Source organism: Notolabrus celidotus, chromosome 11, assembly GCF_009762535.1.
Source record: "Notolabrus celidotus isolate fNotCel1 chromosome 11, fNotCel1.pri, whole genome shotgun sequence".
NCBI classification, from domain to species: domain Eukaryota; kingdom Metazoa; phylum Chordata; class Actinopteri; order Labriformes; family Labridae; genus Notolabrus; species Notolabrus celidotus.
The window spans coordinates 18,856,062-18,881,821 of record NC_048282.1 but is presented as its reverse complement, the minus strand read 5'-3'; the positions used below and the strand labels follow the sequence as shown (position 1 = coordinate 18,881,821).

General features: G+C 38.0%; 1 protein-coding gene across 4 annotated transcripts; it reads right to left on the bottom strand.

Annotated features, from left to right (window-relative positions):
* Nucleotides 1-5,876: 5,876 nt before the first annotated feature.
* On the bottom strand, nucleotides 5,877-20,845 carry b4galnt1a (beta-1,4-N-acetyl-galactosaminyl transferase 1a). 4 transcript variants are annotated; one of them, XM_034696496.1, is made up of 13 exons: nucleotides 20,765-20,845; nucleotides 20,621-20,670; nucleotides 20,134-20,199; nucleotides 13,653-13,867; nucleotides 13,379-13,561; nucleotides 11,597-11,703; nucleotides 11,393-11,430; nucleotides 11,088-11,268; nucleotides 9,258-9,350; nucleotides 8,972-9,159; nucleotides 8,757-8,897; nucleotides 7,338-7,575; nucleotides 5,877-7,184 (listed from the first exon to the last, which is right to left on the bottom strand). In XM_034696496.1, the coding sequence occupies exons 3-13, from the start codon at nucleotides 20,176-20,178 to the stop codon at nucleotides 6,973-6,975; spliced, it is 1,641 nt and encodes a 546-aa protein (XP_034552387.1). In that variant the 5' UTR covers nucleotides 20,179-20,199; nucleotides 20,621-20,670; nucleotides 20,765-20,845; the 3' UTR covers nucleotides 5,877-6,972. The 4 variants fall into 4 exon arrangements, with proteins under 4 accessions (XP_034552387.1, XP_034552386.1, XP_034552388.1 ...); XM_034696495.1 differs by lacking the exon at nucleotides 20,765-20,845 and adding an exon at nucleotides 18,917-19,019; XM_034696497.1 differs by lacking the exons at nucleotides 20,134-20,199; nucleotides 20,621-20,670; nucleotides 20,765-20,845 and adding an exon at nucleotides 18,097-18,391.
* Between the last annotated feature and the right edge of the window lie 4,915 nt (nucleotides 20,846-25,760).

The window sequence follows — 25,760 nt, the reverse complement described above, 5'->3', positions numbered from 1 at the left end:
ATAAATACCTGGGTAAAGGTGATTATTTCACAATATATTTAAGAAGGACACAGTTTGGAATGCGAAGCACGCCTCTTTGTCAGATTATGAAAAAGAAGAAGAAGAGCACTCTTTGTATTTGCGGGGGCACTGTAGACCTGTGTGTCAGAACTGAGAAATGATGAAATGTTAAAATACAGGATTGAAAATGACAAGAAAAATGGACTACGGCAATAAGTAAAACTAAAGAAGTCAGCAATGCCATAAAATGAATCCTTGCTGATGTCAAATTTACATCAGCAAGTACAGAAACTTTATATCAGATCAAAAAATGTTTATGGGTGAGTAAACAAGTCAAACAAAACCCCTCAGTCATAAGACATTTAAGATGTGACGCTGAGCAGTCAATCACATACATGTAAACTGAAGTGGCATTTTACCACCATGCTGCCCTCTGCTGTTCAAAAATTAAAGGTTTTCCTTCCACTCCTCCTCATCATCATCCTGTTACCTTGACCTGATAAAACTATACTTAGTGTGAGTTCAAAACCAGGACGAAAAAAGGGAAAAAAGTAATTATTTCCGTGTTTGATGTCGGACAGCCCAGTTATTAATTTTTTCCAGTGCATATTTCAAAGAGGCCTCCAGACACCTTACCCTTTGGGTTTTCCCTTTAAAGCTAAAGGAGTGTTTCACTAATTGGCTAGAAGTAGTCCACTTCAATTAGAACATGGTACACACAGCTTTGGCCAAATGTTTACAAAGCCAGATCTTACCAGCACACACACACACAGCAACACACACACACACACACACACACACACACACACACACACACACACACACACACACACACACACACACACAAGGTGAATCATTTAACGACATGGCTTTGCTGCATTAAGATGACAGTACAGGGACAAATGCAGTGTGTAATTTTTTTTCTAAAAATACAGCAAAAGATATGAACATGTAGAACAGGGTGTTGCATTGTCACCATACATTTTTAAAAATCATATAAAATAGGCAAACATTAAAGACATCATAAATAAATCAGCCAAGCCTGCTCATAACTTGCATGAAGTGACAAAACTACTATGATTACTACTATTACTACCGTTACTGATACAACCGTCACCACCACCAATGATATTAAAAACAATTATAATCTTAATAATCATTTGATTTCTACTGACAAAGCAGAGAAGGATTTCACTGTAATCTTTTTCTGATCTTTTGTTTCCATCTTGTGGTGAAATGTTGTAATGACTCTCAGTAGGCAGGGGTTCTCAAACTTTTTGGAGCCAGGGACCCCTTACAGGTGAGAAAATTGTCCAAGGACCCCCCTCATAATTGTAACACCAATTAAGCACATAAGTGATGTGTCATGATCAAAGGCTGCGGCTCTGAGAGACAATGCTTTATAGTGAATCAGAAGAACTTTGTTTTGATTGGTCAGCATGGCGGCCATGCTCTGGCCTTTTATAGGAGAATCGCTCCATTTTTGCCTGCAAGCATTTTATCACTTTATGCCCTGGCCTGAAGAAGACCCAAGGGGTCGAAACGTTGCGCGTGGGCATAAATTAATTTAGTTTTAGGGAATTTAATTTTGTTTAAAACTCTTGCAATTTAATTTTAATTGCATTATTTTATTTTGGATTTCATATTTTGATAAAAAGAAAAACACTAAAAAAATAAAAAATATATATAAAATATAAAAAACAACAAAAAAGACAAAAAAATTATATAGTTTAAAAACGATAAAAGTGTCACCATGAGCTCGGTGGGTGGGGATGGGGCACCTTGGGGGAAGGACCATGCACCTCCTGCCCCCCGTTACGGGGGACAGGTTCACTTCCCCTCACCTAACCCTAATCCTAACCCTAATCCTAACCCTAACCATAACCCTAAACCTAATCCTAACCCTAACCATAACCCTAAACCTAATCCTAACCCTAACCCTATCCCTAACCCTAATCCTAACCCTAACCCTAACCCTAACCCTAATCCTAACCCTAATCCTAACCCTAACCCTAATCCTAACCCTAAACCTAATCCTAACCCTAATCCTAACCCTAACCCTAATCCTAACCCTAACCCTAGTCCTAACCCTAACCCTAACACTAATCCAAACCCTTTTCATAACCCTGTCCCTAATCATAACCCAAACCTTAACCCTGACCCTAATCATTACCAATAACCCAGTTCGCTTGAGTTTGGTTCTGGTTCGGTTTGCTCAAGTTTGGTTCTGGTTCTGTTAGCTTGAGGTTGGTTCTTGTTCTGGTTCTTGTTCTGGTTCAGTTCTGGTTTGGTTCTGGTTTGGTTCTGGTTTGGTTCTGGTTCGGTTTGCTGGAGTATGTTTCTGGTTCGGTTTGCTTGAGTTTGGTTCTGGTCCTGGTTCTGGTTCGGTTCTGGTTCAGTTCTGGTTCGGTTCTGGTTCGGTTTGCTTGAGTTTGGTTTGCTTGAGTTTGGTTTGCTTGAGTTTGGTTTGTTTGAGTTTGGTTCTGGTTCTGGTTGGGTTCTGGTTGGGTTCTGGTTGGGTTCTGGTTTGGTTCTGGTTGGGTTTGGTTCTGGTTCTGTTTCGGTTCTGTTTGATGGAGTTTGGTTCTGGTTCGGTTTGCTTGAGCTTGGTTCTAGTTCTGTTTGTTTGAGTTTGGTTGTGGTTCTGTTTGCATGAGTTTGGTTCTGGATCTGTAAACTTAAGTTTAGTTCTGGTTCTAACCCTAACCCTAATCCTAACCCTAACCCTAACCCTAACCCAAACCCTAAACCTAATCCTAATTCTGGTTCTGGTATGGTACTCTAACCCTAGTCTTAACCCTAATCTTAACCCTAATCCTAACCCTAACCCTAATCTTAACCCTAATCCTAACCCTAATCTTGCCCTAACTCTAACCCTAATCCTAACCTTAACCCTATCCTAACCCTAACCGTAACCCTAATCCTAACCCTAACCCTAATCCTAACCCTAACCCTAATCTTAACCCTAATCTTAACCCTAATCTTGCCCTAACTCTAACCCTAATCCTAACCCTAACCCTATCCTAACCCTAACCGTAACCCTAATCCTAACCCTAACCCTAATGCTAACCCTAATCATAACCCTCATCCTAACCCTGACCATAACCCTATCCTAACCCTGACCATAACCCTAACCCTAATCCTGACCCTAACCCTAATCCTAACCCTAACCGTAACCCTAATCCTAACCCTAACCCTAATCCTAACCCTAATCATAACCCTCATCCTAACCCTAATCCTAACCCTAGTCTTAACCCTAATCTTAACCCTAACCCTAACCCTAATCCTAACCCTAACCCTAACCCTAATCCTAATCCTCGTCCTAATCCTAACCCTAACCCTAATCTTAACCTTAATCTTAACCCTAATCCTAACCCTAATCCTCGCCCTAATCCTAACCCTAACCCCAAACCTAACCCTAACCCAACCCTAACCGTAACCCTAATCATAACCCTTACCATAACCCTAACCCTACTCCTAATCCTAACCCTAACCCTAATCCTAACCATAACCCTAATCCTTACTCTAACCCTAACCCTCACCTAAATCCTTACCCTAACCCTAATCCTAACCCTAATCTTAACCCTAATCCTCGTCCTAATCCTAACCCTAACCCCAAACATAACCCTAACCCAACCTTAACCGTAACCCTAATCATAACCCTAACCATAACCCTAACCCTAATCCTAACCCTAACCCTAATCCTAACCCTAATCTTAACCCTAATCCTAACCCTAATCCTCGTCCTAATCCTAACCCTAACCCCAAACATAACCCTAACCCAACCCTAACTGTAACCCTAATCCTAAACCTAACCCTAATCCTAACCCTAATCCTAACCCTAATCTTAACCCTAATCCTAACCCTAATCCTAACCCTAACCTTTCCTTGTCCTAACCCTAATCCTAACCCTAATCTTAACCCTAATCCTAACCCTAATCCTTACCTTTCATTGTCCTAACCCTAACGCTAACCCTAATCCTTACCCTAACCCCAAACCTAATCCTAACCCGAACCTTGACCCTAATCTACTACTATTCGCACTCTTAGTTGCCCTTGGAACTATTTGTATTGTAAAATGTAAATTATTGTAAAATTGTTTACTTTAAAACAGAGGGTCATTTCATTCCTTGTGGACTCAACATGACAGCATTTATACTTTTCAAGTAATTGATCTTAAACGCTTTCAGAAAATTAACAGTAGCAAGACTCACATATCCCTTCGAGCCACCAAATGGTATCATAACAATGGTATATATGCTGTTTTGTAATGACACAGCACAATTTTATAATTTATTAAAAATGCTTTCAAATTATTTCACAGACCCCCACGCTATGGTTCACGGACCCCCAGGGGTCCCAGGACCCCACTTTGGGAACAACTGGCATAAAGGATCACACGACTTTCAAGGGAAAAAGTCAGCTGTTACCAGAGTAACAAAAACTGGAGAGAGACAACAACAGACTTTACAACATCAGAAATGTTTATGTTTTTACCCTATACGTTACTTACAGAAGACGTTACTTTTACTTAAGAGTCAAATGACTCAAAGGTAAAGTGAACTGTTTGTGTAATTTTCCACTCATTCTGATACATACACCATTACAAACTTATTTTTTCAGTTGAAAGTCCTTTTCATCTAGCTGTTTGAGACAATGTAAGAGGAAATGTGCCTTTGTGTAACCATGGAAACTTTTTTTTTACTGGCGGCAGTTGACAATAAACTACAAAAAAACAAATAAGGTCAAAAGACAGAGAAGAAGACCATATCTCATGCAGGGCTTTGCATTTCATCTACATAAAAGGCTTTCTCAGAGCTTTTTCACATATTGGTGTTAAACACACCACAACCAAAAGGGATTGTAACACTCAGACCAACAGGAAGAAACAAAGTCAAGCAGTAAACATATCCTGTGTGATATATGACAGTGCTGGTTGGACGGAAAAAGGCCTTTCTTTTTGTTCGGGTCAGCTGTCAATCAGAATCCTCTTAATGGATGTTTGAAGCACTTAAAGTTGCATTAATACATTTTCAGTACAAGGTCAGTCTACCAGACGGATTCAACTAATTTACCCTTTTGAGGAAGTGAGAGAAAACAGAAGTTTCCTTTTAGGTGTGCAGAGTTTAGGATAAGCAAATGACAACAGATGATGTTCCTTCTTTTTGTGAGGTCATGTAAAAAAAAATACCATCTGTTCTCTGGTCCTTTAATGAAGCAATTTTTGGGGGGGATTTAAGTCATTTGGTATGTTGGAAAGCAGCATAAATGAACTTCAATCAGGAGAGAGAAGTTAATAAAATAAACATATATTTGACAAAGATTCTGTGGTACTGAATTATCATCTGAGTATCTGGTTCATGAACTCAACAGGGAGATAAGGCGAGCGAAGGGTGTCTGCCCTGAGCTGCAGTGAAATCTATCCTCTCTTGGAGTCCAGACACTAATGGTGGAGGTTTTGGCTGATGAGAAGATGAACCTGAAGAACTGCAAAGACTAGGGAGGTAACAGGTAGATGTCTGAAAATGTCATCTAAGGCTGATGAGATGGTGAAGCTGATGAAATGTGAAGGACTCAGCCGTGATGGTTTGGTGGAGGGTCACATAGATGAACTTTGGAAAGTGAAAGCCATGTTTAAAAAAGACAACAGCAAAATGATAGGCCAACAATGAAGGTGTGTCGCAGGGCCATTTGGGTAGATCGGACCCGGTAGTGCAAAGAGCTGGTGACCAAAGGGGATATGAGCAGTTGTTTATTGTACTTCAGGTTATTGTTGTATTTGGAAGGGCATAACAGTTATTTAAAAAAAATAAATGGAGGTGCCCATTACATCCATCCAATCATATTTGTAATATAATTATAACGCATGGCAAGCATTATTTTTTATTACTGTACTTTTATTAATTAAAGAGAAAAGTTCAAATGATAAGAAGCTTTTCAAAAGCTCAATAACTCCAAACACTGTACAACAGTGTTGCATACAACGCAAAAAACACAGTAAGACACACTGACAACACTTTGACAATTCACAATTTGGAGCCAAATGCATAAATAACATTCATAACACAAATCACTCAAACGCTTTTAAAAACAAAAATAATTCCTGAGTAAGAAACGCCTGCATTACCAACGTTTTCTCAGAAGGTCTGATGGTGTTTAGATTCAGTTTATGAGAAAGAGGAAGTGTAAGAGGATGCATCAAAAGCATTGGCTTGTCTATCACTCTACACTCTCTCTCTCCATAACTGGCATCAAAATGTTTGATGTTCACCATGCCTAGAAGACCTTGTGGTCTCGAGCCTAGCACACGTGTCGACTCAGTTACCCAAACTCAAATCGGCTGTTGCACCTTGACTCCAAATGTTGCTACATGTTAACAAGAACATAAAAGTTTAATTGCTGCTGCCACTTCAGTCCATTCACAACCGGGGTCAAACTGGGGAAAGACTGAGCCTAAACATTAACTATAACTCGATCACTAGTCCTGTCTTTTCTGAGTTTATGTGTAGCCACTGACACTTTTCAGACACTTTTATCTCTTTGGTGAGTAACTGTTTAACATTTTTTTATGAAATGTAAGTCAGACAAAAAGCTACTAAAGAAGTTATGTAGATAACATCATGGGACAGAACTTCACAGCATTTATCTGTATACAAAAGAAACAAAAAACTGTCTTATTTAATTTTGGACATCAATGTTCAGTTTGGTATACATACTTCATGCGCACCTTACGAATAATTTACACTCAATATGGAGGTTTATATTTTGGCTTTTCAGTTCATACAAAAGAATCCTATTCTGTTCACAGAACAAAATCTATCCAAACAATCATTTAACAGCAAATTCTGAGACAGTGAAAAAAACTGTCAAAAGTAATACAGTATTCTGAGGTCTCCACTTTGCCTGAAAATTAGAAAAAAAGTCACTTTTCCTCACATAATGGAAGCAAACCAACATGACGTACTGCAGGTTTCAGTTGCTGGTCATGCACTTGAACCTGTTCTTGAAGTAGTAGATTTCATTATGGAGGTTCTTGTCAGAGCCTGAGTATGTATAGCGGAATTTGTCGTAAGCCTTTTGTTTGTCTGTTTTAGTCCAGGGTAGTTTGATCTTTGACGCGTGGTTCACAATGATGTCACTACAGGAGCCGATGTGGAGGGAGCCCAGAGCGTCCACGAAGAACTCTGCAGCATCAACAGAAAAGTTTGTTTCAAATAACTTTGTTTTCAATGTAAGCAAGCTAATTATTGTCTTTATAGCTACACTGCTGAGAAAAACATATCTAATATAAATCCAAGTGTTACCTTTTTGATAGTAGGCATTACAGATAGACTCACCAAGATGACCCTGCCGTGCCAGGCGGGGATTGAAGCTGACCTGCTGCAGCTTATCTGTCCTCCCCATGAAGAAATTGATGACTGCATCAGCGACCACACAGTTTGGATAACCCTCAATGATGTGATGGTAGCCTTGTCTGATGTGTATACAGTCGCCCTCCTCTCCACCTTCCTCTACTGAAATGGTGTGACGATATGTGGCTGTGTAACTGGTCGCCTCTCTGACTGCACCTCCAACCTGAGAAAGCAAGACATGGAATGTGTGATAGATAATCACTATCTTGGCACATACATACATACATACATACATACATACATACATACATACATACATACATACATACATACATACATACATACATACGTACATACATACACACATACGTACATACATACATACATACATACATACATACATACATACATACGTACATACACACATATGTACATACACACATACATACAGTACACACATACACACACACATACATACACACATACATACATACATACATACACACATACATACATAAATACATATATACATACATACGTACATACACATACATACATACATACATACATACATACATACATACATACATACATACATACATACATACATACATACACATACATATACACACATACATACATACATACATACATACATACATACATACATACATACATACATACATACATACATACATACACACATCTATGCTTGGCAGTGTCCTGTGCTTGAAGAAAAAGACACTACATATAAACAAAATAGGCATGATTGGAAAACCACAAATAAGTTTATCTGCAAATGACAGCATGGGGCCCTATTTCAACTATCTAAATAAACATGGTCAAAGCTGCATTGGAAATGAATTAGAGCATGTCTAACCACATTTTGCTATTTAAGGGGAAGCACAATCTAGGGGCTAAGTGAGGTGCAGAGGTGCGAATATTGGATAAAGTCTCTTGATTATCATAGATGTGGTTTGGGGGTAAAGTGAATCCATCCAATTAGTATGTCTGCTCTTGTTCCATTTGCACCACACCTCATTTAAGGACCAATATGCCCATAGGCGCAAATGTGTGTACACATTTATTTGCTGTTCACACAATGTGGGCGCTGGGCGTAGAAATTAAGAGTGTGGTAAAAAAAAAATGACACCTGCATTGCAGTATTATGCTGGATGAAAGATAAGTGATAAGTATCCCTTGCATGGTTACTGTTAGCATGTTTGTAGAGTTGTTTGTTTTTCTGGGTTGAATATTTGCAAACCCACACCTAGCATCATTCAAGTCTTTAAGGGTTCAGTGCTCTGGCTTTAGGGGGGAAATTGGGATTGGGCCATCCAGTGTTAACAGATGTCTATAGATTATAAACGTTGAAGAGTTCTAAAGCACTTTTCTGTTTCTCACCATATCCAGAGTGGTCTTCTCCATTATTTCCACCATCTTTTCCAGCTTGGTGTTTTCAGTGAAGATGAAATCATCATCCGCCCAGAGCACATACTTGGTGGTCACTTGAGACACTGCCAGGTTTCTCCCTGCAAACCATCCCTGTAAAGAGGACAATCACACATCGTAAACCATGCTGTTAAGGGAATGTTTTACAGAGACACAAACCTCTTCACCTTTCCAAATGGCATGATGTAATGCTCGACGTGAGGCCCGGTCACTGGCTGGGGGTGTTCATTATCATCTGCAATCACTATGGTGACAGTGGGATAGTACTGTCGAATGCTGTCGATGAGATCTTTGAGTTTGTCATAGCGCAGAAAGGTCTTGGTGGCGATGGTAACAAGAGCGCTAATGTTATACTCTGTGTGGAAGAAAAAACATTAAGAGTTCAGTTATCCCTGTTATACACTTTTCTTCAAATTAAAAGCCAAATGAAATACCATACGGTTACTTTCAAACCTTTTTGGGATCCATGGTTGTAAAGTGCCGGGACTGTTCCATGTCCAACTTTGATGGTGAAAAAAGCCTGGTGACCTTTGGTTGAAAATTGAACTGCAGAACAAAACAAGAGGGAAATCAAGGTCCAATATCTTCAAGACAGCAAATGACACAAAATATATGTAACTGTCATGCAGAACTGCAATTAGCCATAACATTAAGACTTGTCTTATTTTCTCCTCCTGATAAATCCAGTCATATAAAAAAGTGTTTGAAAATTGCAATAATTTGGCTCCTTCCTTCTGCTTATAAGGTAAAAGATTCTGCATCTGTCAAGAGAGCCGTCAATCATGACGCCACATCTCCTCTTTTAAGCATAAAGTAACTGATTAAAAACCGGTTTCTCAGAAGAACAAACACTTGCACATAAATCAGTATGATGAGAACTAACTGACATGGGGGAAATTTCTTTAATACAGTTTTTTATAATGAGTACTTTAAATTTAAAGTTTGACATCTATTGTTATAGAGAAAGTGGGCCTTTACTGCAGTCTGTCACCAGGGGGAGCATCCAATGTGTTAGCTTCACCTTTTGCTGAACATTTATGCCCTCCATCATTTCCGGCTATAATGGTTTAGGGCTTTTACTCTTCAATATGTTCGTAGAAATTATGTAAATTCAGGATTTATTCATTCAGAAGTGGCCATCAATTTTAATTTCTTGGGTATAAAGGGAAAAAAATTCAGAGGAGCTTTTTTTAACAAAACTTTATATTATGTGTCAACATATTCTCCATTATTTAAAAAAGAAAATCCAGAATTGTTTCTCAAAACTCAACACTTTGGGTCAGATTTTTTTATCAATTTTATTTATTGTTTCTGGATACGCGATTAGCAAACTTGATTCATGATTCTTGAAGGGAGGACGTCATCAGCAATAACCATATAACATTGGCATCGAGTTGGTCCAATGATGTTTCCACATTGAATTTTTAATGCTATTCTCTGTTTTCATGCCTGGGTGTGACAAAATGATACTAAGACTGATGTGTGGTGATATTAGGAAACATATGGAAAATGTCAACAGCAATTTTTAATAAATTAAATTTTACTCAACTGAACTTTTTATTAGATATTCTCACATCTACTTGCTTTAGCCAACACCCCATGTCTTTCCCTCTGCTTCTTCTTGCACATTTGTACATACTTTTTTTGTGTTATAAGATAATGCATTACAGGAAGTTTCTATTATAGCCCAACACAGCTGGTATTTCTAAAGTGCCTTGTTGAGGATTATTACCAGCTGTTACATTGTATGTGTATTCAATTTCTCCTAGTAGAGAGCAAACTCTAACAGTTAAACCTAAACTTGTGATAAAGACTTGGCAGTAAAATATTGGAGGTAAGCCCTGTGCCCTCATTGGAAATCAGGTTTCACACTTTATTTTGAACACCGGCCTGCTCCTTGTTAAGTGGGATATAATATCTTCTGCATTTGGCTTATATGGTTAATCCACAAACAACTGAAATGCACCAAATCTTGTTATTTTTATAAATCTTGTAAGACTTGGTTTTGATTGGCTGAAATATCAGAAAGTAACAAACTTGTGTGAACAACATTAAACTGTGGGCAGTCTTGTGGGTAGCTTTTCCAAGAGGTGGGTGTTTTGAAAGTAGGGCCTGTTTCAACCCATCCTGTCAGAAACATGCGTACATAGTTATCATTCTTTTATAACCTAGACAATTTGTAACATTTTATAACAACACTACTTTTTTTTATCATACTTAAATATAAAAGAGGATTCTAAGGAGGCTAAAGAAAACACTTGTGTCTATCAGCTCATAACTTACTTGTATCTGCTGTCCTGGGGTGGAACACAGTGTTAGTGTATGTGACAAACTGCAGCTGCCTATTCAGAGCAGAGAGGAGAGGACTTGATAGAACCATGTGCTTCTCTGCTGCTCCATTCACAGAAACACTGTCAACTGAAGCCGCTATATCAAAAGTCCCCAGTGTTGCTGTCAAATATACCTGTTAGACCATTTGTAATATTGGGGAGAAAAAGAAATGAAAATCAACCACAAAGTTTGAAATTAAGACAGAAAATCATGGGAATGCCAACTGAAAAATTACAATGGAGAAATGACAAAATTACAGAGTAGTTGGATCTTTCTTCTTGTTTTAGACCAAGACCTGAGGAAAAATAAATGATAATCATGAAAAGCATCATGAGATGATGGTGAAGCATTTTGAATGACCGATTTTATAAGCAATAGCCTCAAAAGTATGCAATGATGTGATGCTGAAGATGTTTGTTTCTTTGATGTGTTTTAAAGTGTCATGTTTGATATGCTGTTACCAGGAATGATGATGGTTTTGAGGGGTCGCACCTTTACGCCCTGGGTTGGATACTGAAGAGGACTCTGGGCTTCGGCTATAACCAGCACATCTGAAGGGTCAAAGGACCTTTGCAAACAGAACATATCAGGTAAGAACATACATCTATTTATCACTTTGAATAAAAAAAAATCTGCTTTAAAGAAAGAATGCACAACTTTTACAGTCATTAGGCCTGTGCAAATAACACACAAGGAAGCCTTGTAATTCCTAAAGTGCAAGCAAAAGATTTCCTTGCAGTGTAAAGCAAATAGCATCCAGATGTGTCGGTTCTCTTTGAGTGGATTATCAAGCATTCCAAATTTTGTTCATAGTTAAAATGCCCCCTTTCTAAGCAAATGGGCTACACTGCTAAATAGACTACAAATTCACAAACATAAGCTCAATTCCACCTTTCTATGACCTGGGAAGATAAAACTGTCTTTTAATAAAACATACATGTGTGTGTGTGTGTGTGTGTGTGTGTGTGTGTGTGTGTGTGTGTGTGTGTGTGTGTATGCAATGTATCTATGCATGTATGTATGTATGTATGTATGTAGGTCTGTGTGCGTGTCCGTGTGTGTGTAATTTATGTATGTATGTATGTGTGTATACAGTATGTGTGCGTGCGTGTATGTGTGTGTGTATGTGAATGTGTATGTGTGTGTGCGTGCGTATGCATGCGCATGCGTGCGTGTGTGCATATTTATGCATGTATGTTTGTATGTATGTATGTGTGTATGTATGTATGTATATGTGTATATGTGTATGTATGTGTGTATGTATGTATGTACGTATGTATGTATGTTTATTTGAGTTGTCTCAGTTGTGACTACTTTTTGCTCTTCGTACTTATGTATAATTTTTAATTAAATAGATATAGAGAGTTTTGGAACTCAATCCTTTTGGAAATTTCCTTTTGAGATATTGCAGCAATTTTCTTGCTCAACTCTCAATAGACATGCAGCAGGTTTCAATGCATCTGTGTGCAACAAAAATCAGATTTTATCATCCCTGCAGATTTCTCAGGCTACATGACAGCTCTTTTGGTGGAAGTGTGGAACAGCTAGCTGCTTTCATGTTTATAGTAAACCTATCCTTTATTTAGTTAATTTTATTGCTTACATCATGACTTGTTCCATAAAACAAAGCCTAAGACAAAGAGGTACACTGTACTGTACAGCTGCAGTGGAAGAGCAAAGTGCCTGAAACAACGGTGAATCATTATTTTGAGTCTCTATCGTGGTATCTCCCACAGTTCATACAAACCTGCTAAAGCTACAGTACTTCCTGTTCTACCTGTTTCGCAAGAGGATGTATGTTTTTCCAGCATAAAATCCAGTCTGACAACATCAGTCTGATGCATGTCCTGAAACTGCCTCTCTTTTATTTCATCCAGATTATCTAACCCTCTAGCTCGAATTTTTACATCTGGTTTCATGTTTTTATTACAGTAGGAATATTCCAGCACAAAGCTGAAAACAGAGTTCCCTAAGGATACTTATGTGCATTGACTACAATTACAGGAAAGCTTCCATGCAAATAACGATGCAAATAAGCCCCAAGGCAAACAGAGCTAGTGCAGGTGAACAACGAGAAAGCTTCACCTGATATAAAACAGCATGACTCAAAGGAGTCTTTCCAAACTCAGGTCAAACTTTCACAAATTTTCTTTCACAACATCAGAAAAGTGACGATGACAGTTACATGGTTAAGCAAGAGTGTATTTCCTGGAAGTAAGATGCATCATCAGTTTAAATTTTACCTCCTCTGAAAGCTGTGGTACTCCTGAGCTCTGTTGCTCTTCACACCCTCTGGGTCAGGATGAGACTCTAAGAAAGCCATACTGATGTCGTGGGCCCATGCACGAGGCCACAGCAGATGGGAGAAGGGCAAGTGAACAGTCTCCTTCTCAGCCACACACACACATGTATTTTGAGCCAGACGACTGTGTCAGGAAATAAAATGGAGCAAGGTGAATTGATGAGAATAGAAAGCAGAAATAGAAAAAATAACCAGCAGGGAGAATAATAACATACCATGCCACATCCTCCTTTATGTGGTAGGGAATGTCATGATACAAGCTGGCAATGTTTTGTATTTTGCCATGGAGGTGTTTAATAACTGGACTCCACTGTTTTGGCCGAATGTCAACTCTGGAGCTGCTCCCTGGACTCCAAACATAAAATAGAGCAATCAGCAGAAATCCACCGACCAGAATCAGTCCAAGACTCCTCTTACAGGTGGCACGCATCTGGAATCAAGATTACAGGCAAAGTTTACATGTACGCATTAATCAAGCAAGTCCAGGTGGAACCTTTGTAATAACGTATACGGAAACCAAACATGAATCCACCTTTGAGCAAGCGCTTCACAGCAGAACCAACAAAAAATAAATCTTTTTATCAGGGTGAAACCTCTAGATACACAAGATTCTTTTTCAAAGAGGATCTCTGGTGCAACCATTAATGGAAAATTAGAACAAAAAGTGGCATGCTTTTTTTTGTCAGTCATTCAAAATGTTAAAACTGATTTCAAAATAACTTTTATAATCAATTTTGGACCTGAATCACATGCACAACTCATACTTCTTTGCTCAACTCAAACTTGTTTTTGTTGTGACAAACTAGTCAGCTAACAGATCAGGATGTGGGTTGTTGTCAAGAGTGTTCAGAATGTTCCTTGAGATCTAACAGATTTAAAATGTCTGAGATAATTAAACATAAACTGTAATTAGAAACTTTTCAATAAAATCAAGCAGCAGTGTTCTCTTGAATTCATAGAAGAGAAGTGGTGTCGGTATTATAAGACTAAGAGGGTATTTTTCTTCCAGAAAAAACAAAAAATGTGCACAAGATTTGACAGAATGTCAAAATAGACTCAGTTCGAATGTCATCAGTGTAAACTATTTTGTACCTCTTTAGCATTACACTGGTAAGAAAACTATTAATACTCCGATGAACAAACTTCACCAAGCATCATGCTGCTCTGATCTTGCCACTTCTTACTCACAGGGCAAAGATGATTGTCATTGTAGGCAGATACATGGATAAATTGGCACGAAGAGTAGCAGCTTATCTTAAGTGTTTTGCTTCCTTGATGAGGTAGACCATTTTAGACGAGGCCTCTGTGCACACAGAATCTGCTTCACATCAATGCATAATAACAAAAAAAGGCAAGAGGTGAATGCTGTTGTTAAGTGCTCTGTAAGAACACAGAGATTGGGCCGAAAATCATAGAGAGTTGCATCAGTCTGCAGTCTGTCTGGCCATGTAAACATTTAAAGTAAAAAAGAAAACAAAAAAACATATAAAAGGGAACTTAATTGGGATTAGAGCTACTCTTCAGTTTTCCATCAAAGTTTCAAAAGAAAAATACCATTGTTGATTCATTATAGAAAAGCCTTTACAATGTGTATTCTTATTGTCGGAATTAGCAGAGCTCAGAACAATTCTCACCACATTACCATTACTATATTTTAATATTGTGTGTACTGTGATTCCTTTTGGGCACTGATTCATAACATCAAGTATTCTGTTATTTTTAAAATAAACCTTCAATAAACTGCAATACAAAGTGACACTCTTTGTTTCCCCTCCCTCATGCCTGTTTTCTTCTGTATTTAAGTCTTTACTTTTCATTGAAGTAGCCTAACCCTCCTCCAAAAATGAATGATAAGAACACAGAAGCAGTTGTTAGCACATACTGTATAACCTCATTTTACCCTCCTTGCCGCGCTAACATTAGACTTCCCCTTTCTGCTCAATAAACCAAGGTAGTGGGTCATCAGTAATACTTCCCTATGTTGCAATCGAGAAATGGGAACCACGAATGTGTTCTAGTGCTAATAAATGGAGTTGGACTGATTTAGTGAAGAATACAATTTTACCCTAAAAGATCAAGTTCAGGATTCCTGTCATTAGCGCTACCACGAGGAGGCGAATAGTGATGAGGTGAGTCGAATTAGAAGGGAAGCTGTATTTCTAAATAAAAAAAGGATATTTGGCGCAAGGGATACATACGTGTCCTACCCTTTCTTTCGACACTGATTATTGCTGACCTTAAAACAACAGAACTTAGCAGGAATAAAAAAGAACTAAAGTCCACTGTTGGCGTCAGCAATACATTAACTACAATTACATGACACAGAAAACGAAATTCACGCACCTTGTTACTCCTATCTTCCCTTTAACAATATCCCTCTCTCTCCGTCCATCCCTCTCACACAGCGCTCAGAGTGTGAGGCTGTCCGGTTTCCATTTGGAACTGTCATTTCTGTTCATTACGTGCAGAGTCGTTTCAAAATAAACTTCCGTTTTCAAAGGGAACGTCAAAATAAGAGCATGCAACCGCTGGCATCATTGTAACCATAAACGTACCATTCAAATTAAATTCCCTTCCCTTTTGCCTTTTAAACTGTTGTGACATCGCTAAGTGGCATCCTCCAGTCTTGAGTGATGAAACTATTGTGTAAGTGCTCAGAATTGCAGCTCTTCTGGTGTCTGCTTGAGACTGGCTGCTGCCCACCCACCCCCCCCAACATACACACACGTTTTTTTTTGTCAGAATTGCTCTATCTGCACATATATGGGGACAGAATTTGTGTAGGCCTACAACTCATAACTTCTGATGATATATTAAGCAGTTTTGCATAACTGAGGGCATTGCGACTTAGCTGACCAGGAGACAGGCCCACTTCAATTCTATCTTGTCTTAGGTCAACCAAAAGTTAGATTGAAGCAGCATTTCCAAATTGGTGACTGATTAAACAGGCTTTGAAACTCTGCTTCAGACACCAATATGGGTGACATCACAGAGATGATGTCCATGTTTTATACAGGCAGCTGATGTTTTCCAGACACACTTCTTTGCAATACCACTAAGTGCTATTCTTTTGAAACTGATTTAAATCTCACTGCAAGTATTGATTATGTTTGACTGTTTACGAGAACAGCAGCTAATCTGACAAAACAAAAACATACAGCCCAGTTTCTGTGAAACCACACAGCTGCAGATACTTCATAACAGTTCAGGTCATCACTTGAAATGGAATTTGTGTGTACTTAAAAGGTTTAAGTAAAATACTGCAGTCTGTACAAGTATCTGTTTAAGTTGTATTAAGAGTTCGGATGTTAAGCCTTGTGTGTGTGTGTTTCTGTTTCTGCAAACCTGTGGATATATATATATATATATGAGATATGAGCTGATGTTCAGTCTTTATCTAGAGAAAAAAAACTGAAATAAACTTGCCAGAAAACTGGGCAAATAAAATGATGCATGTCTGCCCAGGGCTTCCGTATGGTTCGGTAGTCCACATATTTACTCTTTTTCTTCATTTCTTCTCACAGCTTCACTTTTAGCCTCGCTACATTAAAGTGATTTTTAAGACAACGGCTCGGGCTCTACACAAGTGACAACTAGACCTTTATTACCCAGCAGTTTGTAGGATAGTCAACACGAGCCTGTGTCTGTGAAAAACCTGTTTAGCTTCTCTTGTTGATCCTACTTCTGTTCAGCCCCTACAACTCTATCATGGCTCGCTTTAGCAGTAATCTTAAATCAGTCCCGCCCTTTTTTAACTACACACAAGATAAGATCAGACAGTTTGGGAGATGGCTTCTATGATGGTAATTTCATTGCTTTTGTAAATTAACGGGCTCTGGTCGGACGAGGTCGGACTTGGGTCAATTTCCATTTTTGCCTCCGTTGTTTGAGAATGAGCAGAGAACACTCAGTGAATTACTATGATCAACAGATTGCGTTTACTATCAGAAGAAACGGTAAGAGCGTCTCCTCCATTAGAATGATGGCTGTCTGTGCGCATTAACTCATGACGCACAGCAGTAACTTCATTAATCGTTTCAATTGCCGGACAGAATGAATCAGCAGTAAATGAAATCATGCTGTCAAGTGATTGGAAAGAAAAAAAAACCCCATACTTTAAAGCAATATACACTGTATTGTACTATATGCGCTAATGCACTCCTGCTCCTGTGTTTCAACCAGCAGAACATGACACGCCTGTTAGGAGCATATACTTTCTGATTCCTTTAGAATATAAGAAAATGTCGTCAGGCCAGATTTTGTTGGTACTTAACACAAACGCTTTCTGCTCACTCAAATGCTCCTATGGGTGAACGGGTGGGGGAAGGACTTTTCAAAACATCCTGAACGTTGAGCAATGGAAACTTCACTTGTGTTTGTGGTTTACGAGCGAAAACAGTTGTTCAGCAATGTGCGCACCTATGCTCTGAGTGTGACCTATCTTTAACGGATTTTACTTTCTTCTGAAGGGCGTAGTTATACGTGCCAAAATCGGTCTGTTGGCAGAAATAAGTCATGCAATGGCTGACCTGTCACACCTGTCAAAGATATCAAGGAGAGATCCACGCAAGTATTGACAGCCATATGCTCAAAAGCCAAAATAGCCTATATCTGTAGAATTAATTTACTAGCTACTCTTTGAAGTAAAAACAATCTTACTTTTGTTGTCTTCTTGTTTCTGAGGCTCCAAAGTCAACCTCTTGTCAAATCTGAGGAACTCACGTATTGGCACAGGCGTGTTCATACCCTAGTTCGGTTGGTTTCAGTGGCTGGGTGCGGCCGCTCCGTGCCACACCTCTTGTACCATGCGTAATTGTGGAGCAAGTGCACATGTGCAAGTTGCCTACAATGAACAGGCGGCGTTGAAAAAGCAATCGTGATCCCCGGTTTTGTATTTAGATTGAAAACAAAGCTTCAGTTCAGTCAGCTCTTCGAGTTGCTGCGTAAAGCTGCGTCCTCAAATGCTCCCCCATCACCCTGCGTTTACACGTTCAAACATGCTCGGAAGCAATGCGGATACAGCGAATACAGACAGAAATATGCCATCTGGTTTTGTTTGTACGTCCTGGATTTTTCGCTGTGGTTAATGTGAAAAGGTTTTAGATGTGAACAATGTTAATGTGCAATGAAATGTGGGGTTAAGATGCTCAGAAAGCATAAAGCGTGAGCTTAAAATCCCTCTCAAATAATATATCCAAAGGGCTCATTTCTACTTAACGAATATTTTCATTTCAAAATATATGGTCGCCTGTCTTCAAAATTAAAATGAGATTGAAATAAAATTGAAATGTAATCAAATCATAATTCTTTAAAAGTGATCACCACCTGACCTGTAAAGATGTGATTCTAGGTTTAGAAGAGACATTAAATAATTTATGAACAGATAATGTCATGAAGACTTGCTGGGAAGACTCTTTCTTGGCTTTTACACGAAGACACTAAAATGAGAGCATCTAGCCTAAGTAGTAATATATTTTACCGGTTTTTGCAAGCACACTTTGGGGAGGAGTTGGTCACCGACTTCTGTTTGGACGGATGGAATGAAGCTGATGAGTAGGCAAAGACCAGGTGGTGACATGGAGCTGGAGGTTCATATATGATACAGCATTAATGAACTGGAGGCAGAGTCAAACTCATTTTGAGGCACCTGCTAAGAGGGAAGTTGTTAAAATAACTGACAACAGCCGATATCCAAAAAGAGGGCCCATGACGATGATAGGAGGAAATATGAAGTTTGCTTTGTGTTCAAAGTGTTCTCTAGTAACATACTCTAAAAACAATAAAATGTTTGGTAAACAATGAAATGTTAAGTGACAACACTGCCCTAATGTCTTTGAAACATTCTCAGCGGGAAGTTTTCTTTATGTTCACAATTTGTTCCGAGATAATGTACTCTGAAAACATTCAATAATCTGTGACCCAAAGAATGTTATCAAACATCCTTTGAATTTTAAAAAGATAAAACATTCCATCTTTGTTCTAATCAAATAGACTATTCTTAAATAAAAAAACATTGTGATTTGAGGAATCAGAAACATCCTGAAAACATTTTTTACATGTTGCTTCTTTGTTAACATTATGGAAACACTTTAGAAAACATTCAAGCGGTTACCTACAGAATATTATCAAAACATCAGAATGTTAAAGACAAAATGCTCTTTCATTGATAGTTAACATTTAATAATAATTAAAAAAAATAAATCGATAAAACATCCTTAAGATGCTCTTTGAATATTTCAATCAACCTTGTTTTGAAACAGAAATCAGAACTTATAGGGAATGTTAGCCAATGTGGAGAGAACATTCCCTGCTAGCTGGGCAAACAGCTTAATAAATGAAAAAGCCACACAGGTTCAACAACTGAATGAAGACAGAGACGTGGTTCAAAAGGACACAATATAAATTTATTGATAATTTTAAATGGGAGTATCTGTGAAGAGAAGGGGGTTAGTTATTGCGGTAAGGAAATAAGTTAGTCAGTTTAGTGAGATGTATTAAAGTTTATTACAATATAATTTGTTTATTTTATCTTAAAAAAGACACTTCCAGTCCAATGAGATTTAAAATTAGCAAAGTGGGAGGGGGGTGCCAGCAGGGTGGAGGCAGCCTATCAAAGGATGTGTTCCAGGAGTGAACCTTATCCACCGCTCGTGAACTCACAGCAAACAGGTGAAACTATTGTCCCGGTGCGCTTACCACTACAAACAATGCATGGAACCAACTAGAGTGCCTAGCCTCCATCAGCAGCCGGCAACCACCTCACTACAGGGGAAATAAAAGTATTCAACAAAGAAAAGAATAAACCAGTTGGCTCGGTTAAAAGAACAAGGCAAATACATTAAAACACAGGCAAAACAATCAACAAAAGGCAAAACAGTCATGTAGGCAAAATCAACAAAAAGGCAAAGTAGCAGCTGACAAAAGGTCTAACATACCAAAAAACAAAAAACAAAAAAAACAAAAAACACAAAAAAATTCTTTATAACTATTCTTAAAATATGCATCAACCCTCAAGTTGCCTGACTTACCCATTAACTGGCTTCACTATAACAATGACACAAAGGGGACAGCTACCAAAGACACCTCAAGCAAAAGACCAACAGACACTAAATACAAGAGATAAAATGGATCCTTTTAAATATTTCCACATCTTAGCAATTAACAATCTTTGAACAAAACAAACCTTATGAAACCAGACACCAGTTCACCCGAGGCAGAGAGGCAGGCAGGGGGCTATTCCAGGACAAAATTAAACTTTGTTAGCTTAAAGTAAATGCAGAATTACTTAAAAACAAGCATGGAATAATCCTTTTGATTTTTAACCTACCTTAGTGCAAGGAGCATGTGACAACCAGCAGGCAAACCAGACATTAAGGCAGGCATGTTGCCACGGGTGCTATATATATGGTTCACCTGATTAAGGGACTGGACCAGGGGAGGAGTTTACCTACTTTTGAGAGGCTGCATTCAAGGCCAACAATTGAAACCAACAATAGAAGCACTGCTCCCACTACACATGCATAATGTCATGTGCCATAAACAACATGCAAAAAAGTCTCTTCAAAGTATCATATTACAACGATGGTTGGTAGGTTGCCTGTATGATTTCTTGTGTGTAGAGAACAGTGACCTAACTAAGGACCGACAAATTTCATTTTTGTTACCTGAATGTTTCACCAGGTAAAGTCTAGAACGAGATAATACTGTGTTCATTCTCAAATATTATAAAGAGATATAATATAATTATGAAATTATGACCAAAATGTACGTTATGGTGTAAATTAATGAATTAGATAAATATTTGAAATTTATGAAGTGCTCAGCAGGGCATGCATAAATTAGAAGTGACAGGCAACTTTACCACTTTCAATTAGTCATCAATGTATGGAGGCCTCCAGGAGCAAGTGAGGAAAATATTACCATATTTTAAGGCTGATAAAATGACTCCTTTCCTGTTTTTGTGACTTTTGATTTCAGTGTAAGTTTCTTTATTTGAAAAACAGGTGTGAAAACTGAGATGTTATCTATTGCCCTGAAACGGCATTCCACTGTTCTCCAAAGACATTTCACTATAAGCCAAAAATATTTCGCTAAATGCAGGAATATTTCTTTAAAATTCAACATTTTGAAAAACAAAAATATTTCAATAGACATTTTCATGAAACAAAAATATTTCACAAAAATTCATTAAAAAATGTAAGTACTTCACCAAACAAAACTGCATTTCATTAAACAAAAAAAAGATCTTACCAAACACAAAAAAAATCCCCCAAAAAAGGGAGAAAAATCACTAAATGTAAAACAATGTACAAACTACCAAATTTCAGAAATGGAAATGGTGGGACCAAACTTATTCTCTGTGATTCGACAAAAGTCAACTTTTCACGTTTTGTGTAATATTGATGTGTTCAACAAAAATATTTTTTATTTCATGAAATGTTTTTTCTGAAATAATTTTGGCATTCAGTAAAAAGGTTTATCGTTGGTCATAAAATGTTTGTGCAGGTGAGCTTCAGAAGATCAATCAAATTATCCTTATAGGTTCATTCCAGGATATTATTTCCATCTCAGATGTAACAGAAGTTGGGGAGACAGATTTATTTTTCTCAATGGGATTTAAACTTGTCAATGGCTGGAATATGTTTCTTATACACTTGCAGTCCCTCCTTTTTGCATTACATTGCCAAAACTTTATGTTCCAGTTAGAAATTACGTAACAGCCTGATAACCTGTAGTCAAAGCTTCAATTGATACCTCATGTCCGTCGGTCTTGAGTGCCAAATTAACGAGATAGTTTTAAGGCACATAAACCTTGGCCACCAGGTTGTAAACAGTCACCTGCCGATTTGGTTTCTTGATACACCTGTTTGATTTGCTTTATGCAGTCATGGACTTTGTACAAAGGTGTGTGAACACAGAATTAGACTTGCCCTTTTGTCTGGTGTCTCATCCGGCTTATTATTATTTTATATTGTGATGTTTCAACTTTGGCTAAGTCAGCAAATACACATGCAAAAAAAAAACACCACACACACAGTAGTAGACAAACCTAAGTCATCTTCCAGAATGAAGCTTTATAACAAGGCCTTATCCATATCAAGAAATGTGTGTGCTCTTTAGTCGGCATGACTAATTACTGAACACATTTAACTCCCAACTACACTTTATTAGACTTTGTCTTTTATGCTGCCACACTGAGCTATGCACCTCTGCCACTCAGAACTTTACCTGCCTTTTTATTACAGTGAAGCCGAGCCTTTTACCTGGATGCACATGAGAACGTTGCATTCACTACAGGCATTGGGGTTCACAAACATGGGCTGTTTTCGAAACCGCCTACTAGCAGTACATACTTCCTTGGCCAAAATTCAGTATGTAGTAACTAATATGTGAACAAGAGCAAAATCTGCAGTATGCCAAAAGTCCCCGGATGTCTACTGATTCGGGAAAATTTCACAGTATGCATCAGACCAGTCTGCCTTGCGTACTGTTTCCCATAATGCACAGCGCTCGTTCCGCTTTTTCTTTTCCCTTCTTTTTTTGACGGGGGAACTCCGTTTTTAGGTGCTGTGACAATTATTAAATTCCATATAGACCACTTCCTAACTTTTTAAATCATAAGTGGATGCTAAAGAAGCAGTTTCGCTATCAGCTTGGCCGTTGTGTACTTCCGCTTTCCGAAACCGGAAATCCAGTGACATCTGGCTCAGCGTACTGCAACACAGATCAAACAGAACAGTCATACTACAGACTAAATTCAAATGCAGCATTTAGTAGGCTGTACCTACTGCCTACTACATTAGTAGGTAGCAGACCATTTCGAAAACAGCCATGGTTCCTTTGCTTCGTATAGGCCTTGAAAACTGCCTTGTATGGTGGCCTACGAGGGCAAATGCTTCAACGGTCTTAAGAAATTCATCAGAAGAAACAGGCTGAAAATGCAGACATAGGGAAAATTCAACAGGCACTATTGAAAGTCAAATTGAAATGCATTGCAAATGAAAAAACTGATGCATTACAGCAAAACAACTGCAACATGTAAACGTCAAGAACACCCAAACCCAGAAAATAAATGCAACTGAAAGTGGCTGCATAATCATCTATCACAGGTTTGGTGCGCCAGTCCAGTTTATGGTGCTGAATGGTACAATTTTATTTCTCTAAGGTAGAGAGAGGTAAACCATACAGTGCCACTCAACATACAAAGAGTGCCCTTAGATCCATTCATAGTGTTGCCATGAACATCAGTCAGACCTTTCTTAGAATCAGAGTCAGTTTATTGTCACTTCCAAGTACATGCATTAGCATATATGGAGGCGAAATGAAATAAATAAAACAAAACACCACCCAAAACAAGACAATACAATACATAGCTACTTGGAGCAAAAAAAAAGCAGGTGTTTAGGAAAAAAATTTGCTGTAAAATGTATAAAAAGTGCAATAAAAGGGAAGGGTAGTGCCTCGAAAGTGTTCAGAGCGCTGCTCTCACAATCTTTTGCAGGGACTTCCTGTCTGTTGCTGTGCAGTTCCCCCCCACAGCAGGTGTTGAGAGAGAGAGAGTGCATGCTCTGTCTACTTGAAATTCTGCTCAACAGGCTGAGTAGTAAATGATCACGCATTACTGTATTTACTGAGTGTTGGCCTGATATTACTTTTGCACAGGTTTTCAAATAAAAGTTGATATAACGCAATACAGCCTTCCTCCTCTTCTTCCTCCTCAGTGTTGGCAAGGTGACCGTTATCGTCCTGATTATGATTCAGAGACTATGATTAAACCAACAGGGAAGTTATCTTTTCTGGTTTTATGATTGATGTCCTGAATCTGATAAAGGTTTTTATTTAGAGAGTTTACTTTGCTTTATCATTGGTAAATTATTGATAACTAACTCAAGCTATCATCATTACTGATGGATATAAAGCACAAAGCAAAGGAGTCAGAAAACAATAATGATTCAAACCTGTCCTCAAGAAATTCAAATCATGATAAGAAAATAGAGACTGATTTGTCTAAATGTGATAACTGCTACAGTATGACATATTCTTAAACTAGCAGATAATCTTTGTTTGCTTAGTGACACTTTCCTATTATAATCCCTCTACATAACAAAAGTATCCAATTTGTTTTTAATACATTTATGTAATATGTTTATGGTTTTGTAACTTATAATGAACATATTTTGGATATCTCTCATCTCTCTTTTTCCCCTTGCTGCGTTGTAGGAAGTGTACAGGTTCAGTAGGTCTATTTTCTGTCACCTATGGTTGAGTGACTATATTTCCTGTATGTGTTGAGCCAGTTCACATAAAAAAATAACTGAAACCAAGAAAACCACAAATCTTATCACAAGTTCCAAGAACAATACCACATGTGTTAAAAAGTTAGAAATACACACAGAACTCCACTATATGTCAGCTGAATATTTGGCTTTACCACGTGCCTCAATCAATACACAGGAACAAACCCCCAATATAAATAAATATAATAAAATTAGGGTAAAGAAACTCTGAACAAACAAAATTTATAAGTGAAAAAAAATATATATATATTAATACATTTAAGTTAAGAAAAGACCCAGAACTGATGCAGTGAGCAGATATATTATGTATAAAGCCATCACACTGTGGAATAATTTACCAGGTCCTTTAATTGAAGCACCCAGTAAAGCCAGTTTTAAAATACTTTTAAAGGAACATCTTAATAATAACCCTAACATTAATTAATTTTAATGAATTTTAGTGAACATCCTGATTTTTATTTTGTTTGTAGCATTTCTAGCTGCTGTATTTCCTGTTTGTAAGCATTTTCAGTTTTCAGTTTTTCTATCTTAAGTTTGTAGCATTTTCAGTTGTTGTATCTTACATTTGTAGTATATTCAGTTGTTATATTCTCTGTTTGTAGCATTTTTCTGATCTTGTGTTTCATGTTTCTTGCATTTTTCTGATCTTGGGTTTCATGTTTGTTGCATTTTCAGTTTTGTATTTGATGTATTTTTTTATGTTTATAACCCCAGGAAGAGTAGCTGTTGCGTTAGTGGCAGCTTATAGGGATCTGAATAAAGGAATAAAGATAATTTGTTTTGGCTTTGTTAAGGGTGACATCTAGTGGACAAGACTGAAACAGCAGCATCCCTCGTTTTTCTGTCGCTTGATCTCTCTGCAGCTTTTAAAGACAATTTAAGGGGAAAATGACACATAAACACTGTAAGAGAGCAAACAATAAAAATATAATCGTTGCTTTATTTCCTGACAAGCAGTAAAGGGTGTAAATGACTGCTTCCTCCATACGTCATCGGTAGCCAGCCAATGATATTCCACATTTCTAT